The 20,302-nt window shown below is 39.7% G+C and overlaps 1 protein-coding gene across 1 annotated transcript in view; it reads left to right on the top strand.

Annotated features, from left to right (window-relative positions):
- Positions 1-20,302, top strand: part of UST (uronyl 2-sulfotransferase) — an 813,325-nt gene that overhangs the window by 595,837 nt on the left and 197,186 nt on the right. Inside the window, exon 5 of the mRNA XM_069235183.1 lies at positions 8,046-8,199. Within this exon, the coding sequence (XP_069091284.1) occupies positions 8,046-8,199 (154 nt within the window). The remainder of the gene's footprint in view (positions 1-8,045; positions 8,200-20,302) is intronic.

The following is a 20,302-nucleotide window of genomic DNA, read 5'->3' as shown; positions in this document are numbered from 1 at the left end:
CACCAATCACCCATACTAGACTCCATTTGCTGGATTTGTACTGCTCCAACAAATCAAAGTAAGGATACTAACTGAATTTTTAGCTTCCAGTTTCTAATTCGTCATCACTTACAAAGCATTTTAAACCTTTTAATTTTCCATTGTGTTTTTTGCATATCTGCTTTTTTAATCTGCTGATAATACTTCATTTTCTAAAACGTTGCAGGCCCTCTGAGTTGTACGTGTCAGCTACCTATCGGGGACTGTAGACTACACGTTAAGAACAACTGTTTTGCAATTGTTTATACAAACCAATGCTTCCAGTGTGTGATTGATGATTTCTATAAGTTTGCCGTTTACTATGGCTGTTATGTTAGAAGCATTCATGCTCAAACTTTCTTGGTTTCTAATTCACAGAATATCTATTACTCTTTTTTTTGCCATTTAGCAATTATTGTTAGATGTACAACCACAGGCCTCCTATAGTAGTAAAGTACTAATAGATGTTCTGCTATATTGGCAATTCCAGCCATAAACCTAAGGTTGTCAAATGGAAGAAACTTCTGTAGTCTTTCCCATACAGAGGTGTATGGAATTCGCAGACTCTCTGCCCTGGTCCCAGTCTGTCCACAGGCACAATAGGCTAGTCTGAAGTCCTTTGTGTGTGACTTGAGGAAGACTCTTTGAAATGCAAGTGTGACAGGTTATGGTCCCCCCCTTACCAAATCATGATGGCCAATCCTGTGAACACCCAAACCCTCTATTTTAGGGCTGTCTGGGAGCAATAAACAAAGACTAACTGAAGACTACACCTAGTCATGGGACAGAGGATACAGGCTGCAGGACCCAAATGTTTAGGACAATAAAATGGCAACTTTCTAAAAGTATCAATAGATGGTAGACCTGCATATCAATACAAATAAACAAACACTGAATAAGTTCAACTTAGTTCTTTAATTATTGCGTGCAGCATAGGTAAGTGTCTTGCCAATTGCACGCTACAATGATGCAAATGAAATATCAAATCACAAACGTGGTCCAGACCCAATTTGCATAGCACAAGAGAAATAAATTCTCAATGTCAATAAAAAATGTTTTCACAACATTTTCAAACAAATTCACAATATAGTAACCCAACAATGTTAATAACAGAATAGTCGCTGAAAAATCTCCATGATTCAATTGAATCAGTGCTCATATTATTTCATCAACCAAACTACAGCACACCTATGATGATTAAATGTCTATGATTGAAACATTCATCACAAAAACAGCATTCCAGATGTCCATTGGTATCCGATGCATTTTGGGATTGAATGTCAATTCTTCAAGGGCAATGCTGTAAACTGAAAAAATCAAAAAAGAGAACAAAAAGAAAAGCGAAACAAAGAAACAAAGGACCAAGAGAGGAATTAGTTCTTATATACATGCCATACAGCAACTTGACCCACCCTCGAGCCTAACCTCATAGATGCACCCCCTTGATCATTTAGAGCCCCCTAACTGCACCCAAATCATGCCAAAAATATGAATGCCCATGCTTTTGACATCCCAAGTAAAACAAAGTCAGCCGCCAGAAAAATTCCCCTATGCTAAAAATCATGCCCGTCAAGTGGCCCTCGTACAACAAAAGTATTCAGCCAAAAGGAATTCCTCTGTGCCACAAATCATCCCTCTTGTGAAATCTACCAGACGTGTGTGCAAAACACTGTGCTCAAGCTCACTTACGTGCTGGCTGATCAACAGTCTCATTTAACTTTGATCCGTACTGTAGTACGTCCTTGCAAGAAGCAAACAAAATAGATTGAAAATAAAAGTGTGACACCCCGAAGATATCTAAACAAACGCTTCACCGCTTGAAAATAAACACGTCAGTACCTGGAAAACGTTGAAATGGAAGATAAAGCTGCTGCTCCACCTAAAGTGGCCACCACTACAGAGAAATGCTACATCATGAGAAGATGACAAAATGTAAACACCAAACACTGTACAAAACAAACAGAGTACAAATCACAACTGAGAAGGAGATTCCCTACAACTTCCCCAAATGGCCATGATAGCCCCTTGCACTTATGCATTCCAGAACCGTGCTCAGCCGCCTACTGCCATGTTGGTCAGGGCCCGAATTTTAAAGCCCCCATATAGCATGGAAGAATTCAAGAAGAAATGACAAACTCACACGTCTGTGCAACATCTAGAGCATAACTTTAATCATGAAAAAAAAAACGTGCCAAAACCAGCACCATATCAACTAACTAATCCTCCACATATGCCCCCAACAAGACCCACTAAAAATTTAAAATACGAACATAAAGGCAATAAACAAAAAAACAGGTGCCTACTTTATGTGCGCCCACGAGAAACTTATACATGAAATGAAAGAGTCGAAGAAATATATGAAAAAAGGAGATAAAAAAAGCCTGTGGTCACAGCAACACAATGTGAATTCAAAGGATTTCAAACAGTGCATTGAAACTGACAATACAATACCTGTTGTTAGTGACTAGTTCACCATGTTTGACTTATAGAAAGACGAAGCCATGGTGAAAAAGTGTAGAATAGGAAACATATGCAGTGGAAAAAGAAATAATAACCCATATGCATCATGCTGCATTAACTGATTCCCTGAATTCTCGCATTAGGTCTGGACCACATTTGTGATCTGGTATTTCATTAGCAACTTTCTAACAGTGACATTTTCAGAATTGTGAGTGAAAATCCAACTTTGCAATTAAAGATGCTTTTAAATTCGTCAGACATCAAGCATGAGATTCCTACCTGCTCCCAACCAAACGTTATCACTTATTAAATGTAATAAGGTAACCCAATGTTATCCTATAGGAAAGGTAGGCCTGTCAATAGTGAAAAGTGAATTTGAGAGTTTTTCACTACCAGAAGAAGTATAAATTAAAAGTACGTGTCCAACTTTTTAAATACAATGCTCCCTGCCCTATGGGCTGTTTAGGACCTACCCTAGAGGTAACATACGTAAAGGTTTAGACCTGGCAAAAGGTTTATTTTGCCATGTCAAGATGGCAGTTTTAAAACTGTACACAGGTTACAATGGCAGGCCTTATGCAGGCTTTAAAGGGCTACTAAAAAGGATGGCACAATAAGTGATTCAGTGCTTCAAACTAGTACAGTGTTACTTTTCAGTGGGTTGACCCTGTATTCCTCAGAACCCGGGGAAGGTGTCATCAGGGATATAATATGTAGAGTAATTAGCTGTTCATGGCGAAGGTGCGAGTTATAGTTACCCTAGGGTGTGAGTTCTAGTTACTTGAAATAACTATATCACTGATGTCACCTTCTATCGCATCATTGATATTATCACTGCAACATTTGCTACCTAACTCTAATTATAACTGCTGAATTGCTTTGGTTTTGTACGAGTAAATTCAGAACCTAGCCATAACGTCTCTGTAACTTTTGTTTTTTTCAGTGAAAATATATATCCTACTATAGTTTTGTAGAATTCTCGCCTTGATATTCTCAACTGTTTGGCCTACATAAACCTGTTCACAAAGGCATTTGATTATATAGATCACATCGGTGCTCTTACAGCTTTTGTGATGTCTGAGAGTATAATTCTTCACATTGCGTGTGAACTTTTTTGTTTCTACTGTTATGTCACATGCCTTACATCTGTCACATTTGAAGTGCCCTACTATGGAAGGTAAGCTCCACTGGGACATTCAATCTGGGGGATTCAGTATGTGGTTAACCTGATTGTCCATTATAAGCTATTGAGAATCCTTCATTCCTCAAATGCCCTGAAGGTTGTAATCCTGTGAATATAAAGGAGAAGTAGGGCTAGAACCTCCTTCTCCTTTCTTGCTGCCAGGAACTGCAATGTTCTTCCCTATCATCTTCGTGCTACTAAGGATGTATGCATGTTCAAACGCAGTCTTAAGACACTGCTTTTTAGTGTGACTTATCAATAATCAGGTGTCAGCAAGTAGGTCAGCAAAATCTTCTAAAGGCCGGGACGCTCTATAAATTCCTATGATTGATTGTTTCATGCAACGTGCTGACAACATGGTCCTGCACACTTTTGCTCTTCTTGAATGCAATCAATGGCTGTTTGCCTACGTCTAGGTTACCCGACATTAGATCCAAATATTTGTTGATGATTCTTTTAATATCATTACTACAGGTACAAAAGGTTGTTACACAAATTATCCTTTGTTTTGTGCTGTCAAATCTATGGATAATTCCAGTAGGGTGTCTCATAGGCCATTCCATGCCCTTTTGCGGGAGTGTTTCAATAAACCTTTTGGGGAGCCTCTCTCATGTAGTCTAGGAATCAAGAATTCAGAATTGCTAAAGTAATCCACTTTTCAGGAGCAATTTCTTCTGATCCTTAGAAATTGTCAACAGGAAAGATTGTCCCACAGGTTTCTTTGATAGTGGCTATAGTGTGTTTCTTTCAGTTGGCTTACAAAATAGTGTTGTGTATAGTTTCCCATTCTCAACTTTAATGGTGATATCCCAAAAAATGATTTTATCTCTACTGTCTGATATGGTAGATTTTATATCAGTATACCTTTTGTATAGCCATTCAAGCAAATGGTAAAGGCTTGGATCAGTTCCTGTCCAGATCTTCAAAATATAATTTATAATTTATATACATTTTTCATAATGTTATGTTTCTCAGGAAAGTATTGCTCTCTGTGTAAAGGTGAGTGAATTCATAGCGTCCATAAAAAGATTACCCAGGTCTAGGGCAAAGCCTTCTCCCATCGGTACTCCTCTTGTTTGGAAATAGTAATCACTTTGGAATGCAAAATAGGTTTTTGGTCATAGTTATTTTAGGTAGGACCACTATGAAATCTGTAGGAACATGAGTGGGATAATCTCTCTGGTTTAGTACCTCTCTAATGACCTCTAAGGATAACTCTTGTTGGATGCTAATGTACAGTGAATTGATGTCCATAGTCACAAGGATTTGGCTGGGGGGATGGGAGACCACGCAATTTGCAGCACACATGCAAAGAGTAAAAAGCCTCTAAGAATATATTTTTGTGTGCAAAGGTATCCGATCCTACATAAAAACTATTCTGACTACAATGTAGGCACCCTTACATCGTGGCGCAAGGGTGCCTGCTTTGGCGCTAGGCAACTAGAGGTGTGTCAGTGCATAGCAAAAGCAGAAATGTATCTTAGTACATATGGCACATTTCTGTGCCTTCTTTATGACACAGTGCAGTGCCACAATTTCCCTTTCTGCATTGAATTGTGCCCTTAAATTATTCCTTAAATTAAACGCTGACTGTAGTGATCTGGCCCTAGATGTGTAACATTTCTATTATATCCTAGTAACTTTCTTCTTCTATCAAATTGGCTCTCTGAGGACCAAACTCATCCGCGTGACGGTCAATGTAGTAAAAACATGTCCTGCTACATTTTGCACTTTACGCTGATCCAGGAAAAAGCAATTGACAAGCTCACAACTCAACTAAAACTGTAAGGCCACCAAAACACTTACCAACCACAAATTCTGAGTCTTTTGATGTTAGCTTCCAATACTCCTATCTGTCCCTTCCTTCAATATATCTCACACTGAAGGTAACACTTTCTCAGTCGAAGGGTTAAGATACACAACTCACTCCCTGCAAGAACAAGAGTAATTTCCATCAATTCACCTGGCTCGCTACTGCGAAGCGCGCTAAACACCTGGCTAATTCCACATTTATGTGACTCAAGAAAAAAGTACATATTCCCATGTTCCAGTGTATCTAGTCTAAAGCTATTTTTCAGCATTGTGGGACAGATTTAGCAAGACATTGCATCACTGCAGCGTAAAAGTGATGCAAAATGGCACAAAGTCTTGAATTGGGATTTAATTTTCAGCTGGAAAGTAGCCTTAAATTAAAGCTATGTAGCCCTGTGTCCGAATTTGTTACCATTACTGATTGGATCACGCAAAGAGGATTGTGCTGACAGTATTTGATTTGGTTGCCAGTGGATGTTGTTAGTACCTGAATTTGTAGTGGAAGATACTATTTATTAAAATACCTCTTGCAACACTGAAAAATATAGAACATTGTGTAGCATAGTGTGAACATTATCATACAATTTCGTGGCAACACAATTCTATATAGGAACCAATGAATGGCATCAATAAACTTATATCTGCAGACATAAATCTGCTTTACGCGATCTGTTTCCCCATCCTAACCCCACATGGTCACACAAAATTGTGAAGCTTCTCCATTTTGGAAATAAATGTGCATGTTAGTGCTTAAGCAATATTAAGTAGGGAAACAACCTTGACGAAACATGACTTCAACTGAACCATTAAAAGCAGAAATAACTAGAGTAGTGCTAGCGCGCCTGGTCCTTAGTATGTAAACTTACAAGGGGACGCGTATAGGCCGATGAACCTTTTGGATCGCATGGAGTATTCTAGTCATGTAGTGACCAATGTTATCAATAATCAATATAACCACTACAGAAAGTAATCAATTATTAGTCAATTAAATCAACATTTCATGAATAACCACAACTCAATATATGTTTTAACAATTTTTATTTCCCTATTAGTTACAATACTAATCCATATGGTTAATTCAAACTTTATTCAGCTCAACTCAGAATCAATTCATTAGTGACCACCAATAACATTATCTAATCAGAACTTGAGAAAACATATACTCGAATGCTTCAGCATAAGCCAACAAAGATGAATATATCAACATTAATAGCAGAGTTCAGCAATCAGTTCGTCAATCATCTGTCACTGTCAGCGTCATCCAAAGGAACCTTACCTAAGCCAGATTAGCATTAGCATGTGGGACTTCATGGGAAAACAATTTGGAACATGAATTTAGAAAATATCTAGCTAAGAGAAAGAAAACTATTTAAGCAGTGCAGTTAGTACCTTGAAAGAAAGGCACACAAGTTAATCGGTCACATTGTCATAGCTACCTATCCACGGAATGGATCAGCAACAAAGTCAGTCTTCGTCTTCAGGTCATCAATCGATCAGCAATACAGCAGGCTCTCAAGAGCGTGAGCCCAATGACCGAATCTCGAATCACGTCTTCCAACATCTAGCATCTGCATCAGTTCTCCTCTCACATCTTGCATCTCACATCTCATCTGAAGTTTTTTCCCCATTATATTTTATTAAGGTTATGCAGTCCATCCCCTTAATTCCTAATTGGTCAGTTAATCACCAGTTACTACCCTAACCGATAATTCTTATTTTACAAATCTATAAGTTCTAAGATGACTCAGTTCTCAGTTCATTGATTGGTTCACTGTACGATGCCCTCATCATTTGGCTCATCAGGTATCAAAAATGTTGCATCTTCTTCTCCAGTCAGTGTCTCTATTGTTCAAATCCTGGGAAAGTACATCTCGTCTGTCTTACACCAATTTGTTACATACCTAGTTCTATCATCTCCTGTCTGTCGGTTCATCGCAGAAAATTCTAGCTTAGCAGACTTTATTAAACAATGAGTGGTTCAGGGTCAGTTCAACACGGAAGCTTCTCTACATTGCATTTTTATTCAGCTTCTGCATGAGGCCTGGCAAACTAGGCCACGACTTCGGCTAAGTTAACTCTACAATATAATGCAAAACATACGGTATACGTCTTAATGTGACATATTACTACATTGTATTACGCATTTTCAATATTTGACGCATTTCTAATAATTTTAGTACAACTTCCTATAAGCTGGCAGCAACTCTTCGTGGGCACATTTTCAAATGTGCACATTAATTTTCCTACATTTAACTTTTCTATCATTTTCTTTTTAATCAAAATGCATAAACATTCATTAATAATTTCTAATTAACATATCTGCTTCAACACTAGCTAATAACGGAAGACTAACTCAATGTCCACTTCCTCATTTAAACCCCCTCTCAAACCTTGTTATTGCTTTACTTTGCCTCCTAATAAATCTACATTGTTATCTTCAAGCAGTTTCTGCTTTTGAAAAAACGAAACCTCAATATTGCATAACTTAAGGTCAAATAAAAGTCGGATTTGTTGATTGAAAAATCTGATTGTAAACGTATAACGAGTTCTGTGCCCTTTTATTCCTTGACAGGTTCGGAGCAGAACAGCCCGTGTACATCAATATAATCAGAGATCCTGTGAACCGATTTTTATCAAACTATTTTTTCCGTCGATTTGGAGACTGGAGAGGGGAGCAGAATCACATGATTCGTACTCCAGGCATGAAGGAAGAGGAGAGATATCTAGTAAGTGATTCAGAACAGGACAACTCGTAATAATTGTATTCGGCTTATTTTAATTAAAGGTACCTGTTATTATCTGTTACATGAGAAGGAGGGACCCACTTTACTAAAGCATACATCCAGGTTCTTAACATTCTAACTTCAGTGACCGCTCAATAACTCATTATTGGAATCCAGACACCTCCTATTAAGCAATTTCCACAATTTGAACTTGAAAAAATACTCTTAAATAAGGAAACAATGGTACATCAAACAAATACACAAATTACAATGAAATATATTTGATACATAAAACAGAAATTTAATTTCAGCGGAACAGTTGGTTTTATTTCTAAAAGTGAAAGCAATATGTTAGGCGCTAGCATATTGGTTTAACTTTTTTGCTCTTGATGGAAGCTCTCCTTTTGTCAGCAAATGGTAGTGATATTTTGAAATGTACCAGTCTATACTAGATTCTGTTCGATCTACTTGTGTTGCTCCCATAAATCAAGCTAAGGATACCAATTTAGGGTCTGATTCACAAAGGTCAATTTACAGCTTTGTGTAAAAACCTGGGCATCTTACACGACGATAAGGGAACCTTCCTTTTTCATTATCAGGATGCACAACGTAAAAGCAACACCCTAACAGTTCCATTCCAAATTTTAATGAGCACCTCTTGAAACAACCAAATCATTGATATATAGGCGACTTTTTAACCTACCAGCAAATGCATCACCTCTCCAAAGTAGGAGTTTTGGCTGACAAAACAATCAACTGCTAGAAAAGGGGCTTACCTGAAGACCTGGTACAAACTGAAGTCTGACAAAACTCTAAATAAATCCTTGTGTCTAGAAATATAAAGAAACAACGTTGCACCGGCTAGACGATATTCAGAATCTGCCCTCAATACTTTGGGTGCACGCTCCCTCTGGGATCTTGATGTTACCCCCGCTGCTTTTAAAAAGTGAATCAACGGCTCAAGGAAAAGACTCCCGGCGGTGGAAGACAAAGCAGAGCTGGCAAAAAGATTCCATGGGTGGACAATTTTAAATAGTTATAAAGCTTTTAAGCCTCAGCATTACTTGTCTGCAGTGTGGGCACCACATTTAAAGGAAACATTTATGAAGCTTCATTTTGGTCATCTTCCCATGCTCTCCCACTCTTGACCTCGACTATGATCCTGTACGACAAATATGTGCTGTCTATGTGGACCAGGCACGGAAAACTTGGTCCATTTTTTATGCATTTGCCTTAAGCTTCTAACTGAAAGGAGGGCTCTCCTAAGAGAACATATATATTAGGCAGGGGCATAGTTTGGTCAGTATGATTGGGGGGGTGTTGGCTTTCGATTTCCCGACAATTACGCTGGCACATGATGTTGAAATACATTATAGACAAGCAAGGCACACAAGAGGGACTTAAGAGGCAGTGGAAAGGGAGAGGAATGTGGATTGATAGATGTACTAAGTAAAAGAAAGTGCATTATTTTGTGAAATTACCAACATTTTGAAGTCTATCCAAACAGAGAGGGAGAGAGTGTGTGTTCGTTTTTGTCTGTGTGTTTAAAAATTCCTGGTGAAATCCAACAGACACCTCACCATACCCGACTGAAAGCACCTGCACCCAACTATTCATCACAAAATACATTTATTAGGGGGGTGTAACACCGCACGCACACCCCTGAAGCTAAGCCCCTGTGGGCACCATCTCCTTTCCCTGTCGTGGTTCTTATGAGAGAGTGAAGAGGCAAGAGACACACCTTAATACACTGCACTGAGCAACTCTTCCTATTCCCCACAATGTTGCATCACTGTGAGCTGCTTCACTTATTCGCGTGGCACCATTATTTGCAAGATTCTGTCAGGTTATTGGAATGGGGCCGAGCAGCGGTTCACATCCTTTTGGCCATGTTTCAGGCTAACCCACTTGCATATTTGGATTAACTTCTTATCACATATTTCTTCTGCTGAATCACCAAATGCTTCCAAAAGTGATTTTTATGGATTGCTACGATTTTACATATCTCTGAATCACAGTAATTTACATCATCGGTGGTTGTAAAGGGACATATTATAAAAGCTTCTGAAATATCCCAAAACAATTCACTTCAAGGCAAAGGGCCGAACATCGCCGTCTCTTGAATTACTTATTAAAAAGCTGATAAACAGACCGTGCAGCTGTGAAATCACCTCTAATGTATTTTTCCTATTTGCAATGTGTAAACATATGCCTGACACCCACCTTCCTGGCGCAGTGAATGATAAATAAATTGGATAATTGACAAGGCTGGAATGATAACGTAAGGTCCCTTAATAACCATCACCAGCTGGACCATGGAAAAGCCAGAAAAACAATTTCAGCAGGCTCCACTTGATGCATAAGCCACTTGGTTCAGTTAGTGGCTTCTTCACTTTTAAGGCCCTTGTTGTTGTGCACAGGGCCATTCATATCTCTTCATTCTGTTTTCTGAGTTGGAAGATAAATAAATGTCACCAGCGCTGAATTTGACCTGATGGTTGCAGATGAGGCCACCAGCAGTCAGTTTTAGTGACGGACACTCCTTTGACTTTGACATAAAGCAAGAGAGGGGAAAGCACACAGAGGGGGAAGAAGAAGTTTAAGGAAGACAAAAAAAATGGCAAAGGGAGAAAGCAGAAACCTGCAAGCGTGACATAAAGAGGCAGGGAGTATATGATGGTGGATTAAAGAGGCAGGACATGTCGTAAAGACAGCTCAGTCTTGGTATTCAGCACCCCTACCTGCGATAGTGCCGCTTGTAGACTACTGAGAAAAACATTGGGTCCCAGCACTTATTCTATTAAAAATTTGGCTTTGCGGGTCACAAAATGTGCTTTGCGATCCACATGGCAGCAGCTGTTGGATATCCCAAAAACTAAAACAGTTCCTCTTGGAGTCAGAGCTTTATCTATGCAGTTGCAGTGGTGTGACGCAAAATGATGGGGCCTCGCTCAGAATGTGAAGAGGAGACTACGAATCTTCCATCTCACAGATATTCAGCCTTGGGATAAATGGGTGCTCCCTGAAGGGCTGAGTGACCCGTAAAGCGTTGGGGGGCATCCTGTGTCTCGTTGGCTGCAAGGCCCTGGTTACACCCCTAGATAGCTGTCAAACAGTAAACAACCTTTTCTGTTAGGATCGTTGTCTTGTCAATTTGTTTTTAGGAAAAAGCTGAAAACTTTATTTTTGAAGTAAAAAATCGGTGTTTTTTCTACTTTTATTAAATTGTGTGAACTCATGTTGTTATTGTCTTCTACGGAGCCATGATGTTCCTGTATGCTCAAGCTTTATAAATATAAATTATAGAATATATCATAAAGTGAGGTTGAAATTCAAGTGGAAGGATGTAGGTAAAAAGACAGGTAACTTTAGAGAGAAAACATTACACATGGTGGGAAGGAGTAATGGGAGAATTCATAAAAAAGGCATTGGAGAAGTGGCAGATGAAGTCATTGTGTAATTCGTGCGCGCCACTTAAGTAGATAAAGGCAGGGCCACTGGAATTATTCTTCAAGAGAGGATCAAAAAATGCCATATGGTTTTCTAATTGATGCAGTAAGAAAATGAAAATTATGCAGCATAACGCAACACATTTAGTTATTTTGTCATTTTTTTACATGTTAATACAGCCTGGACAAAGATTTCACTTTATTATTAGCAGCTAAACATCCAGCTATGGCAATATGCAACTGAAAGGTGAACAGTCAACCTTTGGGAGGTGCCTACAGCTGCACCCCAACACCCAACGCCACTTTTTTCAGTAACCTTTTATTTGTTTGAGCTAGAATTTTTTTTTTTTACTGACATGCTGCTGCCGCATTATCACATAATTTCAATGGCCCTGTTTTTTAAAGATACAAACGCTACTTTGTGTTGTTGGTGAATGTGTTTAGGGGAAAGAAGCCACTGTTTGTTTTATTATTAAGCCAATGTGTAGTTTCAAATTCTGAAAAGTTTGAAAAAGGTTGTACATTTCTTTCCACTGAGTTATTGCACGTTTTTTTGTTTTTTTAAAGTAATATTTCCCAGAGCAGTTAAAGAGTTTTATGGCTGTCATTATTTTTTATAGGTACGTAGTTGCATGAGTAATTCCCTGCATAAATATTGTCATTGTTCCTTCCCTGCACTTGCTTTAGCCATTGACTGAAATAAGTCTGAGAATGAGTGCAATGCTATGGCGGAAACTACCAGCAAATTGTTGATGAAACTCCGTAAGTAAGCAGTTTGTGAGTATTCCAGGCCCAGACCCAAAAATAAAAGTGGCCCCCATTAGTGAATGAGATAGCTAAAAAAAGTAGACAATGTTTGCAAACTGGGCATGCTTGAACTTGTAGAAACACCCTGTATAAGGGTTTTGCAAGGTATGGAGGACTTCACTTATTTGAGCTTCCTGCTGGCAATGTTTGTTTTAATATCAGGGTAATCAACACTAATAAAATCCGGCCCACCAGACCATAAAACAGACCCACAAATAGTCAAAAAACTGGCCCATACTCCGAAATGTCAGACCAGCCATCAGTCACAGCCTGATTGCTGTATATGCTACTCCGACCCTCTGCCGGCCATACCTTACATTTGCATATTTCGAAATTCCGCCATGCCTGCATAATTTCTGATTTAGTATAACTAAGGGGAAGAATACTCGAGCCCTAATTTTTCTAACCAGGAATACATTTTTGTGCATTTAAATTGAGCTTGGGTGTGCAACAAAATGTTAGAAATCTGGCCCAACATTCGAAATAATGCAAGGTAAAGACCTATGCTATTCTACATCATTTTCTAAAGCGACATTGCATGGTTTCAACCATTCATATGCTATGCTGGAATGCAAGGGAATGCTAGATTCTGTAGGAACAAGCAAGAAGTATCTATTTTCAAATTAATATGTTGTTTGCGTGAAACTGAACTCAGCTTTAAAAAGGTCAGTCCAATCAACAACATTATTTTTGCGAAGCATGAAAATTTTCAGCTACTTGAACAATTAGTCTGAAAGCACAACTGTGTGTTTAGCAATCAAATTGAACTGTTATTAGTGTTTGGTGAATAACATAAATCAGTTCTTTGGTGAAGAACATAAATGAGCAGTCCTACACCTGTTTCTCACGTATACTCCATCATAGAAAATAATTTTACTGAGGTCCTCTAGAAGGACATAATGCTTTCTCACAATCATTATGCCAAAGCAAGCTAAACCTTTGTGTATAGCCTGAGGCGAACATTGATGTTCAGTGGTGCTTTTCAATTTAGTACAATAACTATAAAACAAGAAAGACAAACATTTGAAGCAGTTGAAATCCGAATGGGGTACCTTGAAGGAAAAGTTTACACTCTAGCTCCGGTGTGGGGTTTTTCTTGCAATACATCTAGAATGCAAAATTAAACATACATTGTAGGTGAGGGAGTCAAAATATCTGCAAGACTGCTGCAGCAGGGGTACTCATTGTCAAACTAGCTACAGAAATTTCACTTCAATGTTACTTTTCATTTGCTCATATTATCATATTCTATATTTAAACATTGCAATTATGTTTATTTGGCCCTTTAAAAAGTAAGTCTTGCTATGTACATAGCAAGCTCCTTTTGGTTTTCAGACACTTGTTAAGTGGCTGAAGAAGCTTCAGATATCCTTCTTCCTACTGCATCGCACTCCTCTAAATACCTCTTTGCACCTTGGAAGTTGGAGGGGGCCTGCTATCCAATGTGAGATTTACCTTATCCCACAACAAATTGATCCAACTCTAGCAATTTATTATAATCTACGCTAGAATCATAATGCTCATGAAGCTTGTTAGATTGAGGACACTGGAAGTTGAGGCTCCTTACAGCAGTGGGAACTGGCCACTGCTAACAATGTGTGCATGAGCAAAAGGAGGATGGTTAGAAAGTATTTAAGACTCCATGATCTTCCAGTCTTTGGCCACTGTGCTGAAAGTCCGGAAGAAGGTGCTACAATGGCAATTTTGTATATGTTTTTTGTTTTGGCTAAAGTGAACACTTAACCACTGATAACTTAAACAAAAGCATATTTTTGATCAACTATTAAACACATTGCTGCGCATACATGTATTATAGCCCATTTTCTCCAAAGCAGAATGGAAGGGTAACTACTTTTCTTTTGCATGCCTTTAGAATTTCTTTGGTTCAATCCACTGATATTGTTTCCTACACTAGGCCTTAATTCAACCCTCCTCATCTATCTTTAAGAAAGTTTATGTGCCGCATGGCCAGGTTTTCCAAATATTGTATTCTATGTTGGCTCTCATCTTTCATTTTTTTTAAATGAACTACATTGAATATTACAAAATGCCTAGAAAGTAAATTGAATTTGACATACGTGATAATAGGTAGGCACATCTGGAGTCTCAGTAGAAAACAGGCAAACACTTAGTTTGCAGATTTGATAAGTTGGACTGCAATAGGAATATTTAGAGGACAGGAAGGACTATGCATTAGAATCAATAACCTATTTTGGGAATACTCAAAACCCTTGACACTTTTCAGTCTTATAGCTATAGGAATTGAGTAGATGATTTCTTCAAAGGCTCAGGCCCTCATTACAAGTCTCACCACTGTGGAGCCGGTGGTGAAGACCGCCGTATTATGAGTTGTGGAGGTTTAGCTCAAGCCAAACCTCCACAACTCCACCTGGCCTGCCAGTGCAGTTGCACCACCGTGGCCAGTGGGGACCTCCTCCAATCCGGCGGCAGGCCTCAGGCCGCCGTCCGGATTACGAGGTTACACACCACCAGGCTTTCCGTAGCGGTCACCCTGCAACGAAAAGCCTGCCGGTCTTCATTCCTGTCACTGGCACACGCACACACACACACACATTACCACACAAGCACACATTCCCCCCTCATCCGTCCATATGCTCACAGGCACCCCACCCACCCTTTTACGCATGCATGCATTCACATACACACCCATTCAGCATACGCATACATGCACTCAGACACACCCACTCACTCGCATTCATCCATACAGACACCCCTATACATGCACCCATACACGCACACTCAGATACACATACACTCACAGACATGCATGCATTCAGCACCCCTCCCCCTGTGCAAACATCCACATACACGCACCGAAACACACCACAGACCGCCTACCCCACTTTCGGATGCCCACTTACCTCTTCTGTTGAGGAGGATGTCTGGGAGCAGATGGGTCCTGGCGGTCTTCCCTCTCTGCCACCACCCCACCAGCAGGACACTGCCGAGCCGTATTACGGCTCGTAATACGGAAGGCAGAGTCATGCTGGGGTGGCGTTGCCGACGAGGAAACAGCCTCTGTACCGCCGACCACCAGAATGAATCATGGCTACTCTCCTTCTCAAAAATGGCGGTGAGTAGCCACAACTTATAATATGGCGGTCTGCTGACCTCCAGCACTGGTGGTCGAATAGCAGGTTCAGCTTTGGTGGTCAATGGAATTTACCACCAAAGTCGTAATGAGGGCCTCAATCTTTTCCTTATTCTCAGAACAGGGTGGATACTTACTGGCTTTGGAAATCAGGTTTTAGAAAATGCAGAAACCATCCAGTCAAAATGAATTTGAAAAGTGACCCAGGACTTGATGCTCTTACTTTAGACTTTTTTTCATACTGCTTGAAGGATGTTTGCCAGTTCTGCTTTAAGAAATATGCATCCCAAAAATCTTCTCTCTGTCTATACATAGTGCTTTGATCACTCACATTCTTAGGAAAATACATTTTACTATTCACTTTAAATTAATCTTCAAACCGCATTTGAGAAACGGGTTGATAAGAGTTCGGCATCAGTGAAACATGGAGGGGTCTTCAGAGATTAACTCCGAACAGTGACTGGATATAACTGGTTTACCAATTTTAGACAAGTATTTGAGGTAATCCATGAACATGTTTTGGGAAAGTTGGATCTAAATGGGTATCCATTACAGAATAATATATCCTCATCAAATCTGAAGACTCAAGGTTAGAATGTTAGATGACGGTACTTCTGAGTCAGAATCAGAAGATAAAGATACTTGGGATGCACTGGTGAAATCCTTAAAGGAGGGGGTGTGAACCTGATTTCAATACATCATCAAAACCAATACTTTAGTGTGTGAGCATTCCTAGAACCCTAGATCCTTTTGTGGTGTTCACTAAGAATTATATGCAGGTCTACAGTTTGTGATAGAAATAGATCTTGGAAAGATCTGGCAGGTTTGAGAAACCCACAGCTTCTGTTGTGCTACTACTCTGAGGTTGCTGAATTCTGTAAAAAAATATTCTTTAGGCTGGAATATCTTACAGTGAGTAACATTCTTTTACCCTAAATTATGACTGATCGGATGTACCATAATGTCAGAGTTTGTCTTATGCATAATACCTGGAGGCACAGTGACTTTCAAAAGGATAATGCACAACTGGAAGTCAGCAGCCCTGTCAGTTTTATGTTTTCTAATACTCTGTTGCCAGTTCTGCAGCTTTCATGATTTATACTATTTATATGGCTTGTTGCCAACAACAAGATATGGCCACAGCAGGAATGTTTTCTGATCTTTGAATGATGTATAAGTTGGCAACTATCCTTCGTCAATCTAAGGGCCAAAGATGGCAGGGAGTTGCTTTTAAATTGGACATGGCATTCCAGTGCAGTCATTTAACTCACCTTTAGTAAAGTCCTTTACTCAAATAATCCACCATGTTTGGCCCTATCTCTCTCTGGTTATGTAGGTTCAATAAGTTAATGTAATGTGATTAGTAATTTCGAATCAGCTAGCAGGGCGGCTGATATCCTCCTGCTAAGTATCCTCATAGGTTGAGTCCATAGTTTAAATTAAGTGAAGAATTATTGCACTTTTCTTGTTTTTTATTAGGAAACGCTCCACCAGTATTAAAAGTTATGTCAATTTGAGGAATTTATTGTAAAAGTTTCTCAGAGTAATAGTGCAAAACATGTCTATAAACTCATTTATTCCCTAGTTGTGTCATTTATACATATTTTTTAAACTAAATTAGCATATCCTGAGGCTTTATGTTATAGGCCATTCATGAGTACGTTTAGCCAGCTGAATTGGGTAGTATTGCTATTCGTCTTAATCTCCCCAGTGTGTACAGTTAAGTTTCCTTCTTCATTTCTTGGCTTCCTGAATGTATGTGTCTCTTTGCAAAGATGTGTAAAGTAAGGCTTACTTTTCGTTACACAGGGACACAGTCCTACTCCTCCTCATTCTTGTTCTCTTCCCAGTGCAGTGATCGTGTCTGGCCTGAACAAATTACTTATTCAAATTACAAAATAATGTGTCTGCACTGTTTAACTAGGGTGGTTCATCTTCTTGCTTGCTTCCAATATCACTTTTTCTGAGGAGGCTGGATGTTTGAGCTGGGAAGAAATCCCTGCAGTGTTTTTGTGCTCGTTCTTACCTTATACCTTTAATTAAATGAAAGGAGAATTCTTCATTAATAAAGGAGCAAAATGAATTCACAAATCTAGATTCCATTTCTATACACAGAAGTGTGATACTTGGAAGACAAATTAAAGTCTACCGAGTTTTTCTGTTATACAAAAGTATCTCTGCATAAAAGCTGAGAGGCCATTATGGGGGCTACAGAAAACGTCAAGGCTTATCTGCTAAAGGTTTAGAAGAAGATCTTCCCCAGAATAAGACTGAGAAACTGTCCAGTCTACTATTAGCCTACTGGGACCATGAAATGTTACTCTTTGCCTAGAGACTGTCTACCCCACTAACTGAAATGTGCAGGATTATTCTTACATAATTGTTCTTCTCTGATTGCACTGGTACTTTCCGATGCACTATAGAAAAATCATTTGAAGTGACTAAAATGATCCATTACTGAATCTCAAGAATCTCAATTTGATAGAGAAAAAAATGCCTCTTGCAAATGTACGGCTAAATTGTCAAGGTCTGAAAGTGTTGAATCATCATCTGCACAAAAGGGATTTGGGAGTATCCAACGCTGTGAAAGAGACACTATGAGGTAACATACTTTACTCGGAAAATAAGGGTCAGTATTATTGAAAATGGTGCAGGCAGTGAGCCTGATTTTCAAGGCCCTAGCGCCTCCTTGCACCACACTATCGTAATTTGTTTTACGCTAATGTAGCTAAAGGAGACAATTTTCACTACGCCATATTTACAAAGTAGTGCAATGCATGCATTGCACCACTTTGCGACCCCTTGACCTACATTATGCCTGCGTCAGGCATAATGTATGCAAGGGGGACGTTCTGGCATTAGGAGGGCTGCAAAAATAGGGCAGTGAAATCTACAAGATTTAACTGTGCCATTCTTTGCATCATTTGTAATGCCTGCTTAGAGCAGGCATTAAAATGATGCAACCTTTATAATCAGTGGGCCACGTTGCACTTTGCTGCTCTAGCGTCAACATTTTTGCCGCTAGTGCAGCAAAGCATCACAATAGCATAAACAATTCTGACGCTATTGTCCTAAGGACCGCCTCTTCCAAAATGTTGCCTTGTATGCCCTCCTCGGATATTTGAGCAGTGGGGGTCACGCTCACTGCTCTATCATTCTTTTGCTCCCATGTTCTACATGGACGGAGAGACATGGAGGTGGCATAACAAAGGCACCCTCAGCCCCAGCTCTAGGGGGCTCCGTTGGCACAGTACCCTGGCTTGAGAGCTCCTGAGTGAGGTTAAAGAGTGGGACCCTTCATGTATTTTGCAGGGGGCCCGCTCACGTTTTTTTACTCCAGAGAAACAGGTGCTTGCATGGCCTGCCCCCACACCAAAGTTATTCACTGCCACTGCTATATAAATAATTTTCTTCAAATATACTTGCTGCTTTTTGATATTTTTCCTTCCAGAAAGCTACGCATGACCAATACAATTCAGAGTTATGCTTCTGAAATCCTAATTCACTAACGCACGCACACAAATCTGTTTGCTTAATGTATTCATGAGGTGCTGTTAAGCCATATTCTGCTACTGCACTAAGCCCTTCCTTGCTTGCAAAATCGAGAATAAATTATTTATAAGGTATTTTACTACATATTTGAATATTATTGTCTCCATTTCAAACTATCAACATATATTGTCTTCAAAGAAATACACAGAGTAAAGGGAGTATGAGCAAAGTTAACATAATATAAGAAAAATGTAGAAATAGAGTATCAAAGGATGGCCAACATTGCACACTTTTCTGTATAAATGCGTAATTGGTGATTGTCTTTGATTTGTGCAGAAATATGCAATTTGATTTGCTTATAATCGTTTCTGTATTCGGTAGACTTTAATTAGCTTGCAGAGGGTTGTCACCTCCCGGTCAACAGTAGAGGCTGCAAAAGAACCAGCCAGTCTGGCTTCCCTGCCTGGCGCTTGTCGATTTTGCTCCTTGCACCCTTACGGGTCTTAAGTGCATCTGTTACTTACTGAGGGGCATATTTATACTCCATTTGCGCTGAATGTGCATCATTGTTCTTAACGCAAATTCGGCACAAAACTAACTCCATATTTATATTCTGACTTTAGACCCATCTAACGTCAAAATATTGGAGTTAGCACCGTTTTTTAGATGAGTTGCAAGGTAGGTGTTTCCATCTAAAAAATTTTGCTAACCCCATAGGCCCATAGTTATCTACCTTTTCTTAAATGACACACGGGTGGGAGGAGAGGCTAAATAATGGTGCAAAGCTTGCTTTGCACCATTATTTAACACCTGGGTCAGACCAGGCGTTAGTGGACCTGTGGACCCATTTCCATGGTTAAACATCATGGAATGGGTCCACAGGTGCCCTCTACAAGTCCCAGGACCACCCCCACCCACACCAGAGGGACACCGGAGGCTGGGGGACTCCATCCCAGGTAAGTAGGATAAGTATAGGTAAGATTTTTTTAAATTAAAGTGCCATCGGGGGCCCAACTTGGGGCCCCTGCATGGCACAGGGTGCGATGGCCATGGCCATGTGACCCTGGTCCCCTACGCTGACCATTGGGGTGGTGGGCATGACTTCTGTCTTTTCTAAGACAGGAGTCATGTGGGATGGATGGTTTTGCGTCATAAAATGACACTAGGCTGGTTAGAGGCATTTTTTTGCCTTTAACCAGCCTAACAAAATTTTGGGTGCAAAACCCCTTTCTCCCATACCGCCACC

The sequence above is a fragment of the Pleurodeles waltl genome, chromosome 5 (assembly GCF_031143425.1).
Source record: "Pleurodeles waltl isolate 20211129_DDA chromosome 5, aPleWal1.hap1.20221129, whole genome shotgun sequence".
NCBI lineage: Eukaryota > Metazoa > Chordata > Amphibia > Caudata > Salamandridae > Pleurodeles > Pleurodeles waltl.
This window is presented reverse-complemented; position numbering and strand designations above follow the sequence as displayed.